The sequence below is a fragment of the Patella vulgata genome, chromosome 3 (genome assembly GCF_932274485.2).
Source record: "Patella vulgata chromosome 3, xgPatVulg1.2, whole genome shotgun sequence".
Taxonomy (NCBI): Eukaryota; Metazoa; Mollusca; class Gastropoda; family Patellidae; genus Patella; species Patella vulgata.
In genome coordinates, this window is record NC_065881.2 from 22,087,243 (window position 1) to 22,115,041 (window position 27,799).

The window sequence follows — 27,799 nt, forward strand, 5'->3', positions numbered from 1 at the left end:
GAAGCATGTATCTTTGCACAAACTCCATTAAACTAAACTGAAAATAGATTGGATCTCCATAGAATAGTTGACTCATCAAAACGAAAACCTTCATACTTAGCACATGACAATTTACAGGATCTCGATGCTTCTTTATAATATTTCATCATCTTCAGAATGTGGGCGTCATGTAACAGTCTGTCTATTCACATAACACAAGCTATCTACACAGTATATAAAATAATACTAACTCTGGTATATAAAAAAAAGTAACAATAGGTACGCAGCAAACAAAAATAATTTGATCGCAATTTTCAAGAACTTTAGCCAAAAAAATAGAACTCAAGCTCAGAAGCATCATATAAGATAAAAGTTCATCTTTTGAAATTTTATGATGACACAAAATAAACATTTTATATTTAAAAACAAAAACATCATAGTTTTTAACATGGTAAAGTTGAGAAGGAGTAGGGGGATTAATATATCATAATAAATGTGATTTAGAGTGAAACAAAATAAAGAACTAAATTTTTTATAATAATTAACAATAATTGTACTAATTAATCTTTATCAGACAGAATATGTTTGACTCACTGATAGAGGGTGTCACATTGCTTAGCCATTTTTTCACACCTGGTACCAAATTCCACTAATTTTCACATATGGTAAGTCTACTTACTGCTTCTCAATTTCATAACATTCAACCACAATGTATTTGGATACTGGTTTGGATTGACTTTTATCTGTGCAATTTTTTTTTGTTTATCTGAACGATGGCAGTTATTGAGGTAGCTGAAACTTATTGAAAAAGATCGTTTTTAATTGTTTACCCATCATCAACAGTGAACTGGTGGCAAACATATTCTGTCTCTAAATTTATATGTAACTTAACAATATTCAGTAGATAATACAGTTTAAAGTAGCTAAGTCTCTAATTCAATATCATCCAAAATCTTCGACATTGAAAACACAAATTATTTGTGGGTTTAAATCAACATTGATGTTGTGATCTTACCGGGAAAAGATGGCCTTCTGATATCCAATATTTAAGACAAAATAAACATTTTACAATTGGTGCACGAATCGTATACCATAATGCGTTTCGGTGCTATTTGTAATAACGAGGCTAGGCATATTCCACAAGTCATGTCAAACGGTGACACTATATTCTTATCTGGAGGGCATGCCCAATAAATACTATCTGCGTAGACTGGAATAACTAGATGCCAGTGATTGAAATTCGATTGAGAATACTAGCGTATTTCGCTGAACCTAACTGATTAGAAATTCAGTAAAACCATAAACGATTGAATGTAAATCAATTTATATACATTCATATTACATTATTGTTTGCGTTGCGACCCATTTGTGTCAATTTCTAGGTCCCAAATATTAGGGACTTAGCTCCTTTAAATTTATCTGGCCAGTAAGAGTATGTATTTTAGAACCACCCTGGGACCGGCTATCTAAATTTAAGTCATCTGAATCTATCATACATGAGTTAATGACCAAATAAATTCAAAATACTACATTAACTAACATCATAAAATCAATATTAATTCAAAAATATTACTTTCGCAGATAAGAGGGAATATTTCCAAGTAAAGCCAAAATAATTTGTATTAATATATTACATGTACAAGAGAACAAAGGTTTTCCTGGTTAAGAATGTATTTTTTCTTGAAGAGTGAGAATATACCGGTACCTATAATTCCTTATCAACATAGGCATACAGGATTATTTGTGGGGGTGGGGGGGGGGGGGGTCTTCCTTTTTAGCCGAACATACCAAAAAGTGACTCACAAGGGTGTTTTTTGTTTATCGAAGGATGTGAATATTGATATTAGCGAGATTATTGGTACTATAAATTGAAATATCAGTCTAGAAGATTCTTGTTTGAATATGACCACTTATGTTCAAAACGTGTTCAGTGGAATAGATAGAAACGCAAGGATGTCTCGGATTTCTGTGACTACCTTGCACAAATTTCGATCGGCCAAAATAGTATAAGATTTCCCTACGTCTTTTCTTATCCAATGAAAGGAATATCTTTAAACTGTTACAAGAAAAAGTCATTTAAAATCAAAACCCATAACCATGTATAAATAAATGTAATCTAAGTTGTGGTGTACATATGTCAGAGTCATCTGGTAGGTTAAAAAAACCAAAAACAACCTTAATCGATTTCCAATAATTTGTACCCTGAAAATGTCAAGTTTGTAAAATTTTATTGATTATCTTTCAAGAAGAAATGTCATAAGTCTGATCCAAGTTATCTTTATAACTTTAGTTAGGAAAGTTTATCACAAAAGAAATAATGTTTAGAAAGCATTAAAATAATAAAACTGGGAGCCTTATGTAAGAAAACTAAAATTAAAAATCAAGTTATACCTTAACAAAGCCTTTTTGAATTCAGTCCAAATAAAATGTATTGATTTGATGTGTTCATTCCATCAGTGATGGGGGTAAGCTAAGCTTTATTTGACTAAATTTTAATTTTGGCAGATAAAGCAGAAGTAGGTCTTGTTGACTAATAATTCCACTTAATTTAAATGAAAACAGATCACCATTTCACATAACCAACAGATCAAATTTAACTAAATCAAACATTTGAATATCAACAGTTGCATGCACTTTATGAGTTTTCCAAAATAATCTCTACAAGCATAAGAGACATACATCTGTAGCTGTTTTCTAAAGTGTTGAGATTATTAAGAATAAATAAACAATTTTTGAATTTCTGTGGAAATTCTGAAGGATTCTGTATTAAATTCCAAAGATATATTAATTAACCTACCAAAATGCTTTGAGCACTGTCATCTACATAATCAGTATTAATTATCTCAATCCATTTCACAGCCATATAGATAATCATGTAATAACCACATATTCGTTTAACAAATTTAAAAATGAAAATAAGCACTGATTGTATATTGGTTTTAACAAAAGTTTAAGTAAAAGTTTGCTTATAAACCTACATGCAAACATCCTTAGCTCCTCAAATAACTGTATAAATTTGGGTACCAGAAACTTAAACCAAAGATAACATTTAAAGATTGGATTATAAAATTAGTTACTGGAAATTTACAAGGCAATTAATAATATTAGTTAATTAATTCAGATATAATATAATGGTAGAAGGGGGTGAGAGGCATCTAATATATTGAAATTCATAATGGTTTACGACGAGCTATTATGAATTCATAAAATTTGACACCCCATTGAATATGTATTCCTAAGATGATTATAATAGGTTTATATAATTAAAGTCAACTTCAAAAAACAAGTGCTAACATTCAGTAAGAACTTAAAAAGAAGTTATTGTTTGAAATATATTAAATATTACCATTTTGTTTAATGGGGTTTTTTTTTATTAATAAAATACCTCAAATTTGTTCAAATTATGAAAATTTAAAATCAAAATTTATACAACTAATTTTGTATTTTGAATTGATTCACAAATAGAATTTTAGTTCTTTGCAATCCTGATAGATAATTTCATATAAGCAATGTTTTTCTTAAATTTCAAAGCGTAACAAAATTTGAAGCTAATTGCCTTGAGAAGATCCACAAATTCACAAGGTAAACTATATTTCAACATGAACTCATGAAGTTTTGAAATTATAGAAAACCCTACACCTAAATATCATATTAATGTCTTATTGCATCATACAAGGCCATCAGTGTTAATTTCTTTTTGCATCATAGAAGGCCATCAGTATTGATTTATTATTGCATCATAAAAGGCCTTCAGTATTAATTTCTTGATGTACTATAAAAGACATTAATCAGTATTAATTTAACACAATAACATTTGTTTGATTTACAGTACATCATTTAGGTAATTTTCTTTTTGTTATTTTTGTTTTTGCTAACAGAAATAATATATTCACAATTTAATATTTTTCAGATCTGAAAAGTGTAAATGTTTCAACTTTTGACACATAATTCATTTCCTCATGATTGAAATATAGTGATGGATTTCCTAAAACTCAAATGGAATTAAGAAAAATTGAAAGTAGGATTGGCATCTTTGTTCAGTGAAGTGTCAATCTCTAAATTTTTGTGGTTGTTGTGACTATTTCCATACAACTTCATGTATATTTAATTACTGTCTTAACATCCTATTTGCTTTCAAAAAATGAGACAGGAAAGAGAAGTATATTTACTTATTGAACTGGTATATATAATTTTCTTTGATAATTTTTTTTGTCCGACATCTATTTAAGATCACTTCCATGTAATAGGACAATTCTAATGGTTGCTTCAATTCATCACAAATGTACAAATATCTTTAGTTTTTGTAGAGAACAAACAATAAAATTTTATTTATCATACATTGTACATGAACAGATTAATCTCCTAACTTTCATGTTCTTATGAGTATCTTTATTAGGAATGATATAACAAAAATAAACCATTTCAAAAATTCTAACTATATTCAGAACTTGCAGTATTCTCAGTTTCTGAAATCAATTTCCGGACAGATAAAATATTTCTATAAAGATACTTTTCAAAATGTTAATCCCAACTAAACGAAAATCGAGGGAAGTTCAGATATTTAGCTAACAATTTTGTGGGGCTTTATATACAAGTCCAGATACATGGGATTTGAAAGAGAGCATTGTGAGCATCCTAAGATGTATGGAGCTTGGCTTTTACAAGTTGTCATTAAGCAGATAAACCACCGCAGCAAACAAAAACACACTATTTCAAACTGGATTTCCATTCAAAGTCATAATTATGTAATCTTCCTTTTGAGGTGTAAGAAATTTCTTGGCATTTAAGTTTCTTCAATAGTTCTACCAGAGATAACAGGAACAAAATATATCTCTCCAACATCATGGTTTTATTCAGAAAATGATAAAAAATAATAAACAGGAACACAGTCTTCAAAAGTGTCCATCTTCTCTTAGATAAATAAAAAGTTCTGCGACTTCCAACCAGCACTTGTTTAATAACACCAGGCAAATAAATCCAGAAATCCAGCAATCCAAATCCAAAGCAAGCAGGTAGGCAGATGTAATGTAGTTTCTAGAAAAAGTCTCAATAAATAAAGTGTAATAAATTATATATAATTGTATCAATACACATAAAAATCTCAATAATTAAATGGTAATCTATTATATATAAGGCCAAATCAATTTAAATTTTAGTTCTTTAGGGCCTTGATAAATAGATACTCGGACCATGTTGTGAAAATAATGTCCTAGAGAGACAGAGAGAGAGAGGAAAATGGGCTTTAATGTTCACTTGACACATACTAGGTCATTTTCGGACTAATACACATGTTTTTGTTTTTATTTTATTTCAATAATTCGCTGCATGTAGAGGTCTTGGGTAGTGGAAGGACCCGAAGAAAACCCATGAGGTTGGACAGGCAAGCCTACTCCTTGTCACGTACAAGTGGGGAATCGAAACCACGCCACTTGACTCAATGACAGATCTCATGATCAAACGCGCACGTATTAACCATTCGTCCACCCAACCACCCTCATAAAGGTAGAGTAACAAGCCAACACATATTAATTAATCGCACATTTATTTTTTTCAAAAGTATCAAGCAATTAAACTGATTATCAACTATACACTAAGTTTCATCATTCTCTATCAGATAGAATCAAGATTATCTTGTCCCAAAGCATCTGCTTAGCTTTAGCGGGAAATGTTAATCATTGAACTCAGTCAAGACATTCACCTAATGAACATCTACATCAAGTTTAAACATTCTACCTCAATTAAAAGTAGAGTTGTTATGTTCCAAAGTCTTGACCAATCAAATTGCTAATCGTCCTCCTTAGCCTAAGCAGAAAATTCTCACCATCGAACTTAGTCAAGGTAATAATATAATGAATCAATATTCAGAGTTTCATCGCTCTCACTTCTTTATAACCAAAGTTATCATGCCCCAAAGCATCAACCAATCAGATTGCTTATCTCTGCTTACCGTAAGCAGACAATGTTCATCATCGAACTCCATCAAAGCAATCAAATTGCTTATTGCTTTGCTTACCCTCAGCAGAAAATGTTAATTATCGAACTTAGTCAAGGTATTGATGGAATAAAGCTATACACCAAGTGTCCTCACTCTCACTTAATTAGAACTTAAGTGTGAACATTCTAACTCAATTACTGAAATAGAATGAGAGTTATCTTGTTCGAAAGTCTTGACCAATCAAACTGCTTATCGCTCTGCTTTCCCTGAGCAGAAAAGGTTCATTATCAAACTTACTTAAGGTATTAGAACTAAATTAGAACTAAAGTTATCGTGTCCAAAAGCATAAACCAATCAAATTGCTTATCTCTGTTTACCCTAAGCAGAAAATGATCATCTTCGAACTCCATCAAGGCATTGACCTAATAAACACCTACACCAAGTTTGAACATTTTAACTCAATTAGAAAGAGTTATTGTGTCCCAAAACGTGTGACGGACAGACAGACAGACGGAAGAACCCATTTTAATAGTCCCTTGCTTCCTTCGAAAGGCCAGGGACAAAAAGTTTGATTTATATGTACATGTACATATATTAATCTTACATGTGTTTTGTGAAACGGGATCCTGATGGTTTTGCTATTTAATCTTTTTATAAATTTGATCAATACTACAGAATATACAATAATACTGTAATATAATATTTATCTGTTTAGATCGATACTGCAATCTTTATCTGAGAATTTCCAACTGATTAAATTATAATGTAGATCACAACTGCTATACATGTATATGCACATTATCACGGTGAAAGCAACAGATGTGTATCAGAATTTACACTGTATATATATATATACATGTATATATAGATTTATCTGTTAAACAGTTTATATATCTATACGTTTTTGAACACTTCTAGTCTATCTTGTGACAGTAAATCTTTCTGTCCCAAAAATGAAGGCAATTCAAACAAATTTATTGATCACTGTTGTAACAGCATTGAATTTATAAGGTCACCATGAATTATAATGGACACTGAATCTTAAAAAATTGGCTGCTACTTCAACCATGTAATGGGGCCACATTCTACACGGGTGGGCATCTGCAAAGACCATTTGTGTAATTTTCTTCCGAAAAAAGAAATAGTTGACTTTTAATTAAGAAAATGTGGATCCTTTTTCCCAATCTTTCCCCACAATAATTCAAAATGGAAGCACAAGCAGAAAATCATGTACATTGGTACTGTACATGTATGTCTTGCAGCAAACACACTTAAAATATATACACCAGAATATAAAATACCAGACTATGTGAAATGTTAAACATTCTTGCTACACAATGCGATTATCGATAATTCTTTACTTTATTAATCAAATGATGCACATCTGCAGTGCCTCTTTAAATGTGCAAGAAAACTAATCCACATAGAGAATAGGCACAAGCTTACTAAGTTAAAACAAAGCAGATCAGAACCTCAATTTTCAAGAGGAGATATTTACGATACAGCACACATATACATATATCAGAGTTTATCGAGTTACTTTGAATGCTTATGAAGACTACAATATTGTAAAAGTTGGATCTCTAAGAAGAATATTGGTCTGATATGATGAATTGACAATATCGCAACATTCAACATCCTCTGCAGACAATATACATTAAAATGCAAGCCAACAACACCTATTAATGTTAAATAAAATGTTTTGCTGGGCCTTCTTTTAATCTGATTAAGTCCCAAGCTTGGGTATATATATCGTTGATATTTTAGCGTGGATTAAGCTTTGAAAAAATACACATTGACCAAAAGATAGGTTGTCTGGCAACGAAACGTATGCCCACAGCAGCTAAGTTGTCTGGGGAGTCAACAAGGGTTGTCGCATATTTTTTTGTTTTTTGTCAGAAATGAAAACATTTACAACACACTAAAATCTGATTACAAATAACAACCCATTTGGCTTCTAGTTCTGCCCTATTCTAACATTTAGCATACAAAACATTTAATATCTATTTCCATAATCATTGGAAATTGTTGAAAATTGACAGGCTTCTTCATTTCATGACCTTAAACACTGTGTATAAATTTAAAGTCAATCAGTTATTAACTTTAAACTCTAGAGCTTCTACACGATTTTTCAAAGAGGTCAAGGGCCATAACTCTGGCAGTAATTATCAGAAATAGTTGAAAATCAATGTGTATAAATTTAAAGTCAATCAGATATTAACTTTAGCCTAATGAGCATCAACAAGATATTTCAAAGTGATCAAGGCCATACCCCTGGCAGTAATTTTCAGAAATTGTTGGAAATCAATAGGCTTCTTCGTCTCATGACCTTAAACACTGTGTATAAATTTAAAGTCATTCGAATATTAAGGACGGACGGACGGACGGGGGCAACAACAATATACAACCAAATTTCAATGTGGGCGTATAAAAATGCAAATGACAATCGGCAGCTTCAAAAAGCCTCTTCCCTCCTGTCTGAAGACCCTGCCCACCATTTCACACAGATTTTAAGATTTCAGTTCAGTTGTTAGAAACATACGTTGCCAGGCAATGGAACATGTGTTCACCAGAACCCAAGCCATCCATGCCATTGTAATTGATGCCACTAAGCTGCTAACAAGATAGTGTAACAAAGGAGGATAACTTTGGAGGTTAATATCAAAAATTGTTGGAAATAAATAGGATTCTTCTTTTCAGTGGGACTTTTTAAAAAAATGCCAACTTTATCTCTGGTGTATATATTTTTCCATGACATTATTTATTACTTACTGTTACAGCAAATTGTAATAGAACAGAATCCATGATTAATCCACTCATTTAGGTGAAGCAGACACATGCACAGGTAAATTATTCACTGACAGGTAGCGATCATCATCAGTCTTTCTCTTGGTAATAATATATTTAAAGAACTCGTACACCGACCAGGAAATAGCTGTGGAGGGTATCTGATAGATTACACGGGCCTGAAGTCCTCGGAAATAGCCTGTAAAACCCTGAAATTCGTACACAGTCCGAAAAGCTGAAGCCATACCATTAATATACGGCACTCTCGTCCTTGCACACTGCTCTTGTGTGTTTAATAATGTCTTACACACGTCTAATGGCATGGTTACTGTTGCCGCCACCGCTCCAGCCAAGCCTCCCGATATCACATGACTTGATGGATCGTATCGTCTTTCTTTATTTAAAATGTCTTGTGTAAACTCATAAATCATAAAATGAACACACTGAAACGGGATATTCATGGTCAGTTGTGTTGTAAAACTCCGGTAGAAAGCACCTATTCCCTCCTGTTTTACCGTAGTTCTAGCACAGTCTAAACAAGTTTTATATGGACTACCAAACATCTGCATTCTTTGTTTCACAACTATTATAATCACACACAATATGAAAAGAAAAAAGTAGAATTCATTATCAATCTTGAAATACAATGAACAGAAATATACAAATTTAAATAACTACTTCTAAATATTATACACTGAGCTACTAACACCTATGCATAAAGAGGGTATGGCCTAATTTTACATGAATTCAAAACTGGATATTGAACGGCAATGGTCATACAGCTTTTTCTTGAATGACGTACAATGGTATGAACTATAACAGATGCCCACAATCTAACAATGTCCTGATTGGATGTGTCTGGTTCACTTGTTTAAGCTAAGCTGGTTTAGAAATGCTGAAAATCATTAAGGTACATATAGCGCTGTAGATTAACTTTGTCGTCTGAATGTAAAGGTGAGGCAAATGAACCAGTTTGAGCTTAACATGTTATTACTTTTTAAGGAAATTTTTGGTTTCAAACAGGATAAACACGGGAGTAATTAACTATAGCCTCTCACCATGACTATCAAATCTATTAAGCTGGTTTTGCTCCTAGTCCATGCAAAGACTATGCTCTCTTGTCTTATATGTGCCTGGGATTATAAACCAGTGGCCTGTTTCACAAAATTTTAACTAAGATAAAATCCAAATTTTAGTAATTTGATTGGATAATATTGGGATTGATTTTAGTGCTTAGCCAATCAAAATTGAAGTATCTACTAAAATTTGGATTTTATCTTTAGTTAAAATTTCGTGAAACAAGACCCAGCTTGTAATTCTTTTAAAATATTTATTACTGAAGCGGTCATTAAGCAGGATTTCACTATATTTATAATTAGCCAGTATATATTGTACTGTTTTAATGTGGTATATGGTTTTATCTCTTTTTGTGCTATAACCATACCCTGATCATCATTGTAAACCCCAATAAATAAAGCTTATAATTTCTCTATACATGAAAGTAAAATGTAGTGATTATTGATTCATTGTGTGAGTTGAGCGCTAAAAGAGATGAACAGAAATTACACAAAAACCACAATATTTATTCAGTAGGATAACAAAATGAGATTTTCATGACTTGAAATCAGTAGTACATAGCTATGGTAAGTTGAATTGGTGCCACATTTTGGGAGGCAGCACTTTTTGTCTAGTGCACAGAAAAAAGTTGTTTTCTGTGGGGACAGGGTGAGAATATTTTTGCTTTTTGTTTAAACATACATTATGCAAGAGCTAAATCTGTCTATTGCAGGTCTTTCTTTAGGCCTGAAATGTTATCTAAATTATTAATTAGATATTAATTAACCTATCCAGACCATAATCAACTCTAGATGGCATTGCTAGTCAGTAGTCTGCGATCTTTAGTGGATTATGAGCCGATTTACTGCATAACTTTCCTTCACTTTAGTAATGATGATCGATGCTAGGCGGAAATTTCAATCGCTTAGTTCTCGGTTCATAGTGGATCAATTTGAATGAAATTTTCAGCAAATTGCCTTTACATTATATAGTTTTTAACTATTATCGTGAGATCTGCCAACTCATTATCAAATCTCCTATAATGTATATTTAAGTATGTTTGATGTGCATTGTATTTTTTTTTTTGTAAGGGCAGCACAAACTTTGGCTATGACACTGCATGATGTTTTATGTACCGTACATAATAGAATGGAATTTTTTTCAGCTATATGAATGCTCAAATAAATAAAATGTATTATCAGGTTTCCTACTAAGCACATTAAGCAGAACCTGTATTTATGGGGAGAAGGGGCTGCAGTGCATAAAAAAAAAACCCTGGGATCCTGTGTACACATTGACGTGCATGTAAAAGAACCCTTGACAGTTGGAATTCGAAATAAGAGTAAGTGCAGCTGTCTGGGCAATAATTTCCCTCAATGCACACTTTATGGCATATGCCTGTCTTCATTAGCCCAGTTGGTGCAGAAAAGTAGGATGTTAAACCCCATTTCATTTCATTTTGTAAACAAATAAGAAAAAAAACAGCTACATTTCGTGCAGCTGTCTGGGCAATAATTTCCCTCAATGCACACTTTATGGCACATGCCTGTCTTCATTAGCCCAGTTGGTGCAGAAAAGTAGGATGTTAAACCCCATTTCATTTCATTTTGTAAACAAATAAGGAAAAAAACAGCTACATTTCCGACTCCTCCTCCTTGAATTTCAACTGTAAATGGATCTTTTATATTCACTATAAATTAGTATACAGGACCCCTGGTTAGCATTGTATTCAATGGGCTAAAAATATTTTATTTGTTGTAACACTACCCTTTAAAGGACCGAAGTCCGTATCTCAAAATCCTCCAAAATCTTCGACATAGGAAACACGAATTATTGGTCAATTTAAATCAACATTGATGATGTAAACTTACCGGGAAAAGATGAGCTTCTGATATCCGATATTTAAGATAAAATAATTTTTTTAACATTGGTACACGAATCGTGTACCATAATGCGCTTCAGCCCCAGTTGTATTGAGAGACTCGAGGGACGAGGCTAGACACATTGCACCAAATCAAATGGAGTTATGTAGACTAGAATAACTAGACGCTAGAAATTTGCACTCGATTGAGATTGCTGACTTATTTCGCCGAACATAACTGATTTGAAATTGGAGTAAAAACGGAAACCATTAAATGTAAATCAGTTTATATACATTCATATTACAATATTATATGCGTTGCGACCCACTTTTGTGAATTTCTAGGTCCCAAATGTTAGCGATTTAGCTCCTTTAAGTTGTCATAAAATTAAACTTACCATCTGCTGGATTCATAACTAAATCATGTAAAACAGTAGCTACACATCCAGCAGCACCTAAAATAAAAACATATTTAAACAAATAGCATACAAACATTTTAAAATTTACATTTAATAATAGCCAAAATATTTGTCTCACCTATCATCTTCTCTTATTAGGCAAGTTACTAGTGAAAGATCAGATACACAGATTTATTTTGGGATTTTTTATTGGTTAAATTATTCTTTGTTGAATAATGTTAAATTATAATGTTTCTTGAGGCACATAGACTAAAAATGGTTGACTCCCTGTTAAAAGGGGTAATGCAAAAAGAAACATATTTACCATTTATGGCCAAAAATGTACAAATAACGTAAAATTTTGGAGAGACTTACCATGAGCTAGATGGTTACTGTGTTTATTACTAGAAAAAGTCTTTTTTAATTTTTCATAACATGCAAAATACATGGCATGCGCTGGACCAGCACCAGATACAACAGAGTTAATTCCCCTTAGTGTGTTCTTCATTCCTTCATGTCGGACTATTTGATGTAGGGCGTCATATAAACTACGATAATCTGCCTTTGGATTAGGAACAAGACTCTGCATTCTTGTCTGAAATATATAGAAATGAAATGAAATGGGGTTCAACATCCTACTGTTCTGCTCCGAACTAGACTAATGAAGACAGGCATAATACAGTGTGCTATGAGGAAAATTTTGCCCGAACAGCGGCACTACGGCCTACTCTTATATCGAATTCCAAATGTCATGGGATCTTTTATGTGCACGTCAATGTGTACACGGGACCTCGGTTTTTCGTCTCATCTGAACAACTACATGTATACATTGCCCCTTGCCAGGCCTTCTGAAAATCCGAAGATTAGCGAGCCAACGTCCTACCCACTGAGCCACCGTGGCTCCCTGAAATATATAGAAATATATTTAACTAATGCATGTTTATGACTGGTTATGTAAGCTCCTATTGGCTGGCTCATTTTTATTTCGTTCACCTGGCATCACAATATTTTATGATACAGATTGAGTTATCAGCTCTCTTTCATATTTATCACATGGTTCATACATCTATAAAGGAAAGCAACAGAGTTGAGAGAGAGAGAGAGAGAGAGAGGGTTTAATGTCCACTCGACACAAACTAGGTCATTTCGGGACTAACATATGGTTTAATTTTATTTCAATAATTCGCTTGCGCTTAGGGGTCTTTAGCAGTGGGAGGAAACCGGAGGAGCCGGAGAAAACCAGCTAGGTTGGACAGACGACCATACTCAATGACAGATTTTATGATACAGCGTGCACACACTAACCATTCAGTCATCTAACCCCCCAACAGAGTTAGCGTCTCATCAATACACTGATCATTTCTAGACTAACATACAGTTTTCTAGAGTCACTTCTTCACTGAATTTTACGTGCACTCCAGTGTATATTCTTGTCAACTCAATACTTTGGACATTTGGGACAAACATATTATTTTTGGTTGAAAGAAAAACTATATATTTCCACATACTCTTCATCTAATTTGACAAACTGTCAAAAACTTCTATCACCATTCTTCCTAAAAAAAATAATCAATAAAGCACCTATCGAAATCATCCACCAGGCACTAATTTTATCAAATAAGCCTTTATTTCTGGTGAAGATAATATGGATAACACTTCTGGTATATTTTTTGGGGACATTTTGGGGGGAATTCAGAGATCTGGGAGCTCAGGGCCCTGTTTCACGAAATTTTAACTAAAGATAAAATCCAAATTTTAGTAGATACTTCAATTTTGATTGGCTAAGCACTAAAATCAATCTAATAATATCCAATCAAATGACTAAAATTTGGATTTTATCTTAGTTAAAATTTCGTGAAACAGGCCCCAGGATTTGAATTGTAATTTAATGCTGCAGGGCTCAACTGTTATAACAATGTGCTAGTCAAGCCTCTTTAATACTGGTCAGAGGAGATTTATATAATAATTGTGTACACACTATATCAGACAAGGTCATAATAATATAGCTATGTTATTTTACTAGAACTTTCTATATGAAAGATTTAACTGTAAACTATTAGTACTATTGACAAAACATCAACAGTAAGGCATAGCAGTAATAACCTATTTCTAATACAAACATTTGTCAAAACCTTTCAATCAATTATTTTTTTTTTTTTTTTTCAGCAAAACTATAACAGCTTTATGTCATTTTTTTTTCAATCTTCAAATTCTGAAACTTGAACATACCGGTATATGCAGAATATACAACCACCCATTTAAATTTTTATGTAATTTGACTGAATATACATATTTGTATATCATTACAAATAAACATGCAAAAAGAAGGTCAAAGGCATAAATTACTGTGAAGTAAAAAGCTAACAGTGAGGTTAATATCCTCTGTCGCAGTCCATAGATGACATTTATTAGATGAGAATCAAGCAGAATTATCATGTTTAAAAATATCAACAAATTGCTCACAACTCAGTCAAGATTTTCACTTGATGAACATATAAAACAAGTTTGAACATTCTTTCTCAAACAGAAGCAGAGTTACTGTGTACCAAAAACTGTCACATATGGAAAGACAGACCAAATTTAATAATCCCCTGCCCTCCTGCAGCTTTCTTTGAAAGGATGGGGTTAACAAAAAATTCATAAACTATAAACTGTTTATACACACAATTAAACCATCACCATACTACTTCCCAAATATCAGTGGAAAGGAAGCATTATTCATATAATTCATAAACTATAAACTGTTTATACACACAATTAAACCATCACCATACTCCCCAAATATTAGTGGAAAGGAAGCATTATTCATATAATTCAAATCTTGTAACTTGTCAACTATTGTATTTAAATATTAGGAAAGATTAACAGTGGACAACAGATAACAACTAAATAAACAATTTTAGTTCTTTAACAGCACTTATGACTTGCCACATAAAATCATATTTTACAATAGGTGGAAGAACACACAGCTAAAAGGTGATTGTTTTATAATACATAGGCTCTCTGTTCAAATCAACATTTGTCTTTTCATTCAGATATTTACTGCCAATATTACAAATATAAAATTTCAAATATCAAAATATTGAGGCTTATGATGATTTAAACATTAGACCTATATAAAAATGATCCCAATATATACATCCTTAAATAATTTGAATCCTGTTATGACACGTTTAACAAGTTGTTCTTTATGATTGGCTGATTAAACTATGATTAAAGGCATTATATTTTTTTATGATATCCTTTTCCTTTTTCCAATACTGTTTCTGTGCTATACATGAATAACACATAGCAATTTTGGAATGTTCGACTTTAACAATTGAAATCAGACAGCATATAATAATATTTATGTAAAATACTGCACCAAAGAACACAGATATCATCTGAATACTGGATATATGATTTGTACTTTTAGAGTAAAAAGCAAAATTGTTATTTGTAATTCATATGGTGGAGATGCGAAACAGGATATACAATAAATAAATAATAAAGAGCAACTAGTGAACTATAGAGATAAAAACACACCTCAAAACAACAGCTTCTTTCATATACATGTAGATGAAAAAAATCAAAATGTCTGATTTAATTTGATGGGTTGATTGCATTAGCAAAATGGGGATCCATCTATATCAAAATATTAAAATTTGAGATATACTGGTAAATGATGTTTTCGAAAGACCGGTTTCCCGGCTGTGACGTTCTAGTGTTCACAATACAAGCGTCCAGTTTTCTTACAGCAAGATTTAGTTGTTTGCATTCAGACGTCCCAAGAACAGCTGTTGGTAACACTGGCATAACAAGGTTGAATATTGGAAATAAACCAAGTAAGCAGGGATGTAGTGCCCACTATACAAAATTCCAGTTCTCTTCACACGTTCACAACTACCACATACAGGGCTCACACTGCTTTCAATTTTTTCTGTCAAAAAGGATGACAATTTTTATATACAAAAATATTCATTTTTTTTCTTTCTGCCAACTGGAATATTTTATCTGCCAAAAATGTATGATAAAAAAAGACAACATATAACAATTCTATTTCCCATGTAGGTCTATCATAAAACAATTACACATAATTACAATATACGACTGAAAAAATCTGTCTTTACATAATACATTAGCCAAGTTTTGAGATGAATTACTAAGATCAAATATTTTTTTTCGTGATTTAAGTCTATTTGCAAACTGTATTGCACAATATATTTTCAGTATTTACAGTCACATCTCACCCAAGGATAGCTTTGTTTCGATAAATTTATGTTTTGAGTGTACAATAGAATGATATAAATTTCAATTGTATTTGTAAGAAATGCTTACAATTCTGTTCGTCGTTCACTTCAGAGCATTTTGGCGGCAGTAATACAAAGCAAATGGCGAACCATCTTCTCACTCGAGAATCGTCGCTTTTCCACTTGTACTTACGTTTCCGACCATTGGTGATAATATAATTTGAAATAAAAATATCTGATCAGGCATGCTTGTATATTTTACATGCCGTATGATGTCACAGTAAACGGAATTCACCGACAGCATGAGCCCTGGCCACATATATACCGTGAAACATCTAGGCAAAAACTGTCACAGAATGTATGCATATACCGTGAAATATTCTGGTAAATAAAAAACAAGTTAATATTAACAATCTGAATATCTTGCGTACATGATGAACATGAAAGTTAGTAATTACTGGGATTTTTTTCTCAACAGGGTTGTGACAATTTCACTTGGCAAGGCTACAAGTCAGATTTTGGCATGTATAGATATTTACTGTGTTTAGTCACAAAAATAAACAAGACAAGTTTCATCAAATAATGTTTCCATACTAATGAATGGCAAAATAAAACAATTAAACTAATGACAAATGACTGTCTGAATTAGAAAATATAAAGATTTTAATGGAAGATTTGACATTAGTAAGTGGAGCACCACACCACACCACACAAATACTTGGATGCCAGTTTGACAATGTCAAAATGTTTAAGTTAAAAAGGCATTATGCAAGAGTTAAACTATTAATTAGATATGACAAAACCATAATCAAGTCTTAATGTCATCAGATAGGACTGATTTTAAGTAGATTAGAACTGTTCAGCCATTTAATGATTTGAACTAAAAATGATGAAGCCGGGCTAAGCTTCGAAAACAACCAGTATGATGGTCACAATCTTCACTCAGAATAAATGAAATGATGGTGTTTAACATCATACTGTTCTACTCCGACTGGGCTAAAGAAGACGGGCATACGCCATACAGGGAATTTTTGCCCGGATAGTCGCACTACGGCCTACTCTTAAATAAAATTCCAACTGCCAAGGGATCTTTTACGTGCACTCCAATGTGTACACAGGACCTTGGTTTTTCGCTGCATCCGAACGACTATTCATTTTTCCTTGCCAGGCCCTCTGTCCTGCACCACTGTGACAAGGGGGGAACAACGCCGAAAATACCTGATGAACTCCCGCGGCCAACGCAGGGATCAAACACAGGACCTCAAGGTTAGCTAGCCACCATCTCACCCACTAAGCCACTGTGGCTCAGAACAAACTAATTTGAATGAAATTTTCAAAATATACATGTATATATTTTGCAAATCTATTTTTGAGCTATTATAGCAAGAACGGCCAGCTCTTTATCTAAATCTTACATAATGTATCTTTAAATGTTTTGAGAGTGGTACTTTCGGGCATAGAAACTTTAAAGGAGCCCAATCGCTAATATCTGGGATCTAGAAATTGACCCAAATGGGTCGCAACGCATATAATAATGTAATCTGATTGTACATAAACTGATTTACATTCAATTGTTTCTGTTTTTACTCTTAATTTCAAATCAGTTGTATCCAGCGAAATACGGCATGTGTCTCAACCCTATAGCAATTTCTAGCGTCTGGTTATTCCAGTCTATTGAGCAGGCTCTCCAGTTGAATATGTCTAGCCTCGTTCTTTCTGGTCACTTTCACTTGTTGCAAATGACGCTAAAACGCACTACGGTACAGGATTCGTGTACCAATGGTAAAATGTTCATTTTGTCTTAAATATTGGATATCAGAAGCCTGCCTTTTCCTGGTAAGATCACAACATCAATGTTGATTTGAATTGAAAAATAATTCTTATTTTCAACCTGTAAGACTTTGGATGATATTGAGTTAGAGACTTAGCTACTTTAAACAATGTTCATGTTGAAACCCAATAACATTGGACTAGTGTATTAAAACTTGAAGTGAATATATTACCCATGTTCTTTATAATACGCTATTTCTTTAAAAGTGTGTACAATAGTATTAGGTCCCTATTAAAAATTGTGTAATATAGAACATGGTATATGTGTCTACAAAATGGAACATGGGTTGGGTGGTCCAATGGTCTTAATTGTGCTCTATAGATCATAAGGTTTGTCACATTACATATCATGTTATTGTGCACATTGTTATATAATACATGCATATCATTAAAGTATTAAGTATCTAACATTGATGTTGTGATCTTAACAGGAAAAGGTAGGCTTCCGATATCCAATCTTTAAGAAAAAATAAACATTTTACCATTGGAATACAAATCGTGTACCATAGTGCGTTTCAGCGTCATTTGTAACAAGTGACCAGAAAGAACGAGGCTAGGCATATTCCACAACTCATGTCAAACGGTGACGCCCTATCTCATCTGGAGAGCATGCACAATAGCCTGGAATAACCAGACGCTAGAAATTGCTATTCGGTTGAGACTCATGCCGTATTTCACTGGACATAACTGATTTGAAATTAGAGTCAAAACGGAAACAATTGAATGTACATGTAAATCAGTTTATATACAATCAGATAACATTATTATATATGTTGCGACCCACTTGGATCAATTTCTAGGTCCCAAATATTAGCGATTTAGCTCCTTTAAACATTATTGGTCTGTCAATCTCTCTTTTGCATGATCTGTATTATGTCCCTTGTGGACACTTGATTAGATAATAAAGTGCTTCTATCCCATATTGAGTACATGATAAGGAGTAAGGTACCTTACTAAACATGATTAACTGGGTTGTAACCTGTACACATAATCTGTTCATATGTTTAGGTTGGAGCTAATTTATAGTGTCTGCCTGACAAAGAACAATATTAGGTTTTGAAAAATGTGATTTTGCAAAAGAAGGATAACAGAAACCCTGTTTTTTGTCATTTACAGCAGGTTTCTGGATCAAGGCCACCAGCAGTAATGTATGCAGGTTTCCCTCTTGTTATGTGCACATGTACCCTACTGACTATAAATAAGTTTCTATTGTCAGAAATAATATTAATTCCTTGAGAATGTTCAATTTTGTTTTATGAAAGAAATTGTATAAATAAATTTCAACACTTGAAAAAATGTCCGCTTTTTCTTGTTCTAGACAAAGCTATTATTTTGGTTAACATTTCAGACTGATAGAATGGTTATAGAAGTACATGTAAGGCAACATGTATTATATAAATCACACCACCCAATAATCTGCCGATTTCACACTGTTAAAAAAAACATGTTATGCAATCTTAAAACAAAATGTGCACCAAATGTGGATGTTTGTTTTTAGAAAGTTATACTATCTAAATGCACCACTGTTTCTTGTGATTACTGACCCCTCCACATTGCTAGATGTATTAATAGAAATGACATATCAATTGGATTGGTAATAGAGCCTTTATTGCTAATTAATGAATTTGGAGAGCAATTTGACAGGTATGCATATCTGTCCATGTACCGATCGGGTACACACAAATGTAGCGTGGACTTGAGAATACAGGACAGGACAGCATAATGAAATAAACTTCAGATACCGGTATGTGTAATATGTAGGTCATAGAATTAAAGCCCAGGAACCAGACAAAACAGTTGTTCCCTGGAACTCCATCCACTAGCTACGGGGTGTTTCTTCTTACACTTGACATTTTGACAATTGAAATCAAGAAATACTCCAAGGTTGAGGCTCCCAGTAACAATGACTCTGAAAATTTGGACATGGTGAACTTTACTAACGATATTAAAACTATTTGATTAAATTCTTAAACATGTTTTTAAACAAAAAGTAAAAAGTTAAGCTTCTACACTATATTGATTTATGCTAGTAACTAAAAGCACTTGAAATAGGTTTATCATTGTTTTTCAATACATATGTAAATCAATTTTTTTTTTCAAAACATATGCACACATTCCTTGAAAGTTTAAAAGTGAATTGTCGAATTTAGTGACAAAATGTTCTAAATTACAATGAAAATAATAATAAGCATATCTCCTAAAAGTGTATTTGGTTTCATAATTTGTACTTGCAATATTCTCGAATAATGCCCATTGTTTATCTCTTGGTAATGTCGCATATTGTACAGAAACATTTATTTGGATCTTGCTAACTAATCTAAGAATCAGAGCTTACAACCATAGCATCTAAGAAATGTGGAGGTTTGTAAGATTCATTAAGTCTGTAGATGACCATAATATAGTACCGTGTATCTTTCAACTGGATACAAAGACAGGCCATAGGATGTATGTTTTATAAGTTAATATTAACATTGCTACTCCAGGACATAAATGACTTTATGATAGACATACACAGTGGTACTGGATACGTATCAAAATGTTATATTAATTGACAGACAGTTAAAACCATGAAAATGTAATCAATTTAGTGGCAGTGTGGTTTCTGTATCGGCACTATCATTCAATATGTCATGTCAATTTACATCTGGAAACCATTCTTGACAAAAAAAAATATAAATGGTTCCGCGGTCCATAACTAAACTATTCTATTTCTATTAAGAATTAAACATTTAATATGGACATATTATCAAGTACAGGTACATTAAATATGGACATATCAAGTACATGAGTAGGCCTATAATAAAACCAGTATGTTATATATATATATACACATAAACTTTGGAGGTCAGAAACTGTGTCACAATATGTGAAGAGCCGCTAAAAAAAAAAAAAGTTCTACCACACTTTTGAGGAGGCTAAAAAAGAGTTTACTTCGTCCGCTTATAAATTTTCAATAAATGAATAGAATTTTATTCAATTTCAATTTTTTTTAATGCTATATAATCATAATGCAACATCCAGTGATTGACACACCTTCGTTTGAAAGGTGTTTGGCAGGAATCGATTTAGAACCAGCCAAGGCCTACTTTTAGTTTAGAGTTTTATACCTTCACACAGTCAACTGGGTACATGACACAGTGTTCCATCACACCCGCTGCGGCTCCGGCCATCATGTGTGTCGACATAGTTGAAGTTTCCGGCAAGCTTTCATAGAGATCTTCATCTTCCATCCCGACATCGCACATTGCAAATACAAAGTCAAAATAAGTGTCAAAAAGAGTAATAATTAAACCACAAACACACTATGTTAGCACGTTCCTTATTCACGGAACACCGCCATGCTTCCACAAGCCCACATCATCCAGGCGGTTGCAATCAATCGTCGTTGAAGTGAAACGTCTGGATACGCACGAATTACATGACGTTTCACTTCCTACTAGGACGAGTCTATTTTTTGTGTAATTCCATAATAGGGGAAATGGGTTTTATTATCAAACACGAGAAACGTCACGTGTAAAAATGCAAGATCATGCTTACCGTACAGTTCATTTCATACAACGGTTGTGTAACGGTCTCAGTGACGTGGAAACAATGATAAATATATGAAGAGGTTATATTTATCACGCCGAATAACTTTGAAATTTAAAACATCTATTGAAAAATTATTTTGTAGACTAATTGCCGGGCTTACGTAACAGTGCATACCAACATTCCATGTATCTCACGTTTACACAACTTACACAATGCACGTACACTGTGCAAAACGTTATTTTTCATTCCATCGGTATTACAAGCCACGTTTTGATTTTAGTAATTCTTAGCTGTTATAAGTTTTAAAATAATATTAATTTCTTTCATCAATTATTAAAGAGGCAGACACGCATGTTTTCACTTCAGGACACAATCTGTAAATAGAATATTATTATGACGCAAGTCTATAATTACTGAAAGATAAGCTAAGTGGACAGTTTTATCAATACTCAATATCAGCCCTGTCGTAAAATAAATCAAATTTAGAAATGAGTAACGCTTAAAAGTATGAAAAGGGAAACTACACTATAGGCTTGGAGCCATGGTGGCTAAGCGTGTGAAGACGTTGGCTCGCTAACCTGGAAGTCTCGTGTTCGATCCCTGCATTGGTCGAGAAATTTCATCAGTGGTGCAGGGCAGTGGGCCTAGGAAGGGACAACGTATAGTCGTTAAGATAGGACGAAAAACGGAGGTCCCGTGTACACATTTGCGTGCACGTAAAAGATCCCCTGCTGTTGGAATTCGATACCATTTCATTTCATTCGATACCATTTCATTTCATTTTAGGCTATAAAATCCATCAGCATTTTAACATCAAAAATATATAGACCCACTTATAACCATTTAATTACCAGTAAAAGAATTTGTTTTGAAAAAATAGGCACGTTTTAAGGATTGTTAGTTTAAGATTGAGTGTGGTCGTAGATGCTTATTTGACTTCTGGTCTTGTAAATTTCCTCTTTAAAATGAATAGGCTAATGATACAGAATACACAGAGGTATTGAAATTATCGAATTTCATAAAACAAAGCTTCTGTTTGTGGTTTTCAGTTAACAAATTTTACCGAACAATCTAGGACGATGTGACATTTTGCGTGGCGAGACAACTTAAGAGAAGAATCTGTATGACCTTACTATACAAATATATATGGTTCATAAGCTATAGAAGGATATATTCCGAGTAGGGATATCAAAATTCTTTATTTTTCTATGAACAAGAACATACCACAGATTTACATGAAATATACAATTCTGGTATTTTTGTTAATGGAATTTGATGTAGTAATCTTCTAATCATGAAGTTTAAGCCCATTACAAAACATAACTCTGTTTATAAACCCTGTCTGTCCTATCTCTACAGAGCTTCCACAACATCTTCTGGCTAGCAGGGTAGTGGTCATTAAAGACGTTTGGACGGTAACTGAAAGGATAAGTTTTGACCTTAGATATACAGTTTCATTGTGCAGATTGTATACAAATCGGAGGCAAGTTTGTCTAGCGAGTCATCTCTATATATAAACGCTCTGTCAGTTACGAAACATTATGCAATTATTATTATTTTTTTTTATGGCGATTTTCAAGTTATTAGACCGAAATGAAATGGAGAACCTATACATCTGCACCAACCTGGCCAATGAAGAGAGGTATGTCTGTCACTGAGTCAAGTTGCTTGGTTTTGTAAGTCGTTTGCCCAACCTCGTAGGTTTTCCCCGTGTCGGAAGTTTTGACATTGACCGCGGTCTTTACTTATTTCAGTTTCCACTATCATGAAATCCAGGGGCGGATTAAGGGGCATATTCTGGCGCATGCCCCCTTTGCCTTACCGTAGCTGCAAAAATCTAATATCCTTTTTGCTAAACTCTATCGTAACTTAAAACATATTTATTTATGGTACAACATTTTCTTTTAGAACTAATTTAGAACTAATATTGGAGTCCCTTGCTGCAAGCAGCCCAGTCAGACCGCATTTTAAACCAGTCCTGATAGAAATTTCATCTTACTGCCAATGGCATACACGGGCCTCTCGGTTTTTCCGTTCCATCCTGACGACTCCACGTTTTTCTTTATCTGACCCTTCGTCCTGCACCATTGAATCAAGACTGGAAAATACCGAGAAATTATTATGGACAACACCTAAATCGATCCCGAGATTTCATGTAAACTGCCATGAGTGTGTCATACTCTTCATCAAATTCTTATGCGTGCACCTCGCCTGGAGGTCGGGTGTTCGATCCCTGCATTTGCCGAGAAAGTTCATCCAGACGGCGTGGTTCGCCACTTGTCAGTGATGCAGGACAGAGGGCCTGACAAGGACAGCTGCCTAGTCTTCGGAAAGGACGACAAACCGAGGTCCCTTGTACACATTGGCATGCACGTAAAAGATCCATTGACAATTGGAATTTGATATAAGAATAGGCCGTAGGGCCGCTGTCCGGGCAAAATTTCCCTCATAGCACACTGTATGGCGTATGCAGAACAGTAGGACGTTAAACTCCATTTCATTTCTTTTATTATACGTGCACGTCAACGTGTACTCAGGACTTAGGATTTTTTTCACACCCGAACTAGACACCATTCCTTACCGAACCCTCCTTTAGCACCACTTGAAAGGGAAAACCACAATGGAAAATTCGGGGGTACTTTTGCGGCCAACACACACCGGACCTCCTGGTTAGTGAGCCAGCGCCTTACTCGCTGAGCCAACGAGCCACGAAAGTTAATGCGAAATACTTCACTTTATAAGTAGATCACTGCTTTGATTTTCGGTAGTTAGGAAAGTTTATGGTTATTTCCGATATGATATCAATCAAGTTCTGGACTGTAGTACTTTGTTAAAAATTTAGTACATCATGCGAGTGATAATGCCTCTTTTTAAGGTGCGAAAGGGCCTCCCCTACCCAAGTTTCGTCGTTTAGACTGTTGTCTTTAATCAAGCACATGATAGAAAGTTATGAGATGAGATAAATTTAGACAAAATAAAATTTATTTAATCGTTGTTGATGTGGGTTTGTTGGTTAACTGATATTTTTAATAACCCAATTGATAACTGAACCGATTAAGAGAGAGAATATGGAGTTGAATCAGGGATGCTAATTTAATCATATGTGCGGTGGCCATGTTGATGCACCGTCAACTCAATATAACGGTTTCAGAACTGAATCATAAACATTGTCTTATATATAAGTAAAAAAAAAAATCTTCATAATTTTTCAGTTTTTATATAATTTTAAAAAAATATACAAGAAATTGTGATTTATTATCATGTGCTCTTGAAATACGCCATTTCAAATTTTATAATTAGCAACTGCTAAACATTAGTTCTTCACTTTCGATGCATTTATCATTTCACGTTAGTCTAATTTTTAAAAAATAATTTAAAACAATAACCTATAAATTTTAATAACATGAACCCGGAGAACGGACAAGACACTGGTTAAACAGCTCAATGGAGTTATTTCCCTTTAACTGTGAAGCACGTCTTCAAAAGAGCCGATTAGCAATTTATCAAATGAAATGAAATGCGGTTTAACATCCAAGTTTTCTGCCCCAGTCGGGTTCTTGAAAATGAACATTAGCCACACAGTGTGCTATTGTGATATACTGCCCAGGCAGCGGTGTTTCCGACAACTCTTCGTCGAATAGCATCCTGTCGAGGGTTCGGGGAATGTACGTCCCATCCGAACGACTAGACACTGTTCCTTGCCAAGCCCTCTGCCCTGCAAAACTGACAATTTTTGTAGAAATAAGCCAGAAGATCACATGGAACATTTTCCGCCAACACCTTACTCACTGAACCAATTTATCAAATGAAACAAGCCGTTATAGCCTAATCAATTCAACAATTGATAAATATCCAGACTCTTATTTGTGCGTTCATATCTTCCAGAGGACTGGACGATCATAACAATTTGCACGTGTTTCAATCCATAAATCGTAGACTTGCTGTATATTTTATGACATATACATTGCATTCATTCAGGACAGATCGACAGCTGGTTGAAAATGACAATACTTCACGTATTACTCAGAATGTCGAAGCGTAACCTACAGCTGTTGTTTTATATCGATTTATCGTAAGTTTTAAGTTGCCATGATTATTTTGATCAAGATCTGAGATCGAGTAAGTTTATATTTTATTTCTTAAATAAAGGCGCGAAAAAATTGACCTTACATAACACTGACATTTATGTTAAAATATTGTTTTAAAACGTTTGAAATCTTGATTTATGTACGTAGAATAATCAGTTTAAAACGGTTTTAATGTAATTTATCTAGTTTTGTGATGCGTCAGAGGTCTGAATCAGTTTTAATAAACTATTCTTTGAAGCTAGAGTAGGCATTACAAGAATAGCTGTATAGCCATCGGTAAAACGTTTGTTATTTGGATGAGGGAAATGAGGGGTTATTGACTGAAGTAAGTGGCTTATTTAGCTAAGAATGTAATTTCATATTTTATAGACAACTGAACTAAATGAATACTTTTTTTGTAAAAATTACGTTATTTATTGGACATGCTTAATGTCTGACTAGTTGCAGTGAAATTTTATTCCTTTCTCAAATGAATACTACCACACCATGTAATAATTTACTGCATTTTGTAACACAGCATTATCTTTGTTGTAATTTTGTATGTAACATTTTGTGTGTAGCATTCTATATCATGAAACATTTATCTAAATCGTTTAATGATCCACTGAATATGTAACATTTGACTCTGTAACACTTTACTGTACCATGTAACATTCTACTGTACAATGTAACATTTTAATGTACAATGTACATTTTACTGTACAATGTAACATTCTACTATACGCCACTACTATACCATGTTACATTCTATTTTGTACCATGTAACATTCTACCGTAAAATGTAGCATTCCACTGTAAATTGTAGCATTCCACTGTAAAACGTAGCATTGAAATAAACATTGTAACATTCTACTGTACCATGTAACATTCTACTGTGCCATATAACATTCTGCTATACCATGTACCATTCCACTAAACCATGTAACATTCTTCTGTGCCATGTAACATTCTACTATACCATGTAACATTCTACTATACCATGTAACATTCTAGTAAACCATGTACTGTATACAATGTCCTATTGTTGTGTACTGTAATGCCTGACAAGACAATTGTTCATGTTGGTTCTGATGGGATAACAGAAAAACATATAGGAACAGTTAGCAGTTGGAAACCCAAGAAAAGAAACAATACTTTCCAGGCCAGCAAAATTCTTATTGAATGCATTTTGCATTTAACCAAAAACTGAACAAATGTTAGTCTCTTTGTTTACAAGAAGTTAAAATACTTTCCTGACAAGTTTGCGTTTTTGAGCTGTATGATTTATTTGTGTATAGGATGGGTAATCAACCCATTCTATTATTCACAAACTTAAAACATAATGTAGATAACTCTAATGTCTATTTGCTGAAGGAGATGATATAAATTCATTTGTGTTTTCAGTAGAAAATAAAAACAAGAAGCTTTATATTTATGAAAATCTAGCAAATATATTTCAGCCTACACAGTGAAACAGACAGTTCTAAACAAACAAGTGATCTACAAAAGCAAATGTTTTCTGAATGGATACATGTATTTGATTAAAGTGCAGTATAATAGTGTAAATTTTTTCATCAAATTGTTGGAGTAAGTAATTTGTCATTTTAGTACACTCTTAAAGTCGCTTATCTCATTTGTGGAATGTTTAATTCCTTGCAAACTAGTTGAATTTCTAAAAATGGTTCAATTCTATTCTGTACTTACTACAAACGGCATCTCCTGCAGATGATATAAGCAAGCCAGCTTCACCTGTAAGTGTTGGCTAAAATCTTTTGATAGGTCTCTTTTTAATTCTATTGATATTTTGGCTTTGTTTTCTTCATTAAATGGAGGGCCTGACAAGGACAGTTGTCTAGTCGTGCGGATGGGACGAAACACCGAGGTCTCGTGTACACATTGGCGTGCACGTAAAAGATCCCTTGGCAGTTGGAATTCGATATAGGAGTAGGCCGTAGTGCCACTGCCCGGGCAAAATTTCCCTCATCGTGTATGGCGTATGCCCATCTTCCTTAGCCCAGTTTAGGAGCAGAACAGTAGGACCTTAAACCCCATTTCATTTCATTTCTTCATTAAATGTTAAAAAATCAATCTTAGTATATTTTAGCAAGTATTATTAAGCTGTGTAA

General features: G+C 33.6%; 1 protein-coding gene across 2 annotated transcripts; it reads right to left on the reverse strand.

Annotated features, from left to right (window-relative positions):
- Nucleotides 1–2,978: 2,978 nt before the first annotated feature.
- LOC126817031 (mitoferrin-2) lies at nucleotides 2,979–21,472 on the reverse strand. Of its 2 annotated transcripts, none has more exons than XM_050543846.2 (5): nucleotides 21,183–21,472; nucleotides 12,392–12,611; nucleotides 12,017–12,073; nucleotides 8,687–9,284; nucleotides 2,979–5,013 (listed from the first exon to the last, which is right to left on the reverse strand). In XM_050543846.2, exons 1-4 carry the CDS (start codon nucleotides 21,318–21,320, stop codon nucleotides 8,731–8,733), a joined length of 969 nt encoding a protein of 322 aa, XP_050399803.1. In that variant the 5' UTR covers nucleotides 21,321–21,472; the 3' UTR covers nucleotides 2,979–5,013; nucleotides 8,687–8,730. The 2 variants fall into 2 exon arrangements, with proteins under 2 accessions (XP_050399803.1, XP_050399802.1); XM_050543845.2 differs by having other exon boundaries at nucleotides 2,979–5,024.
- Nucleotides 21,473–27,799: the final 6,327 nt, after the last annotated feature.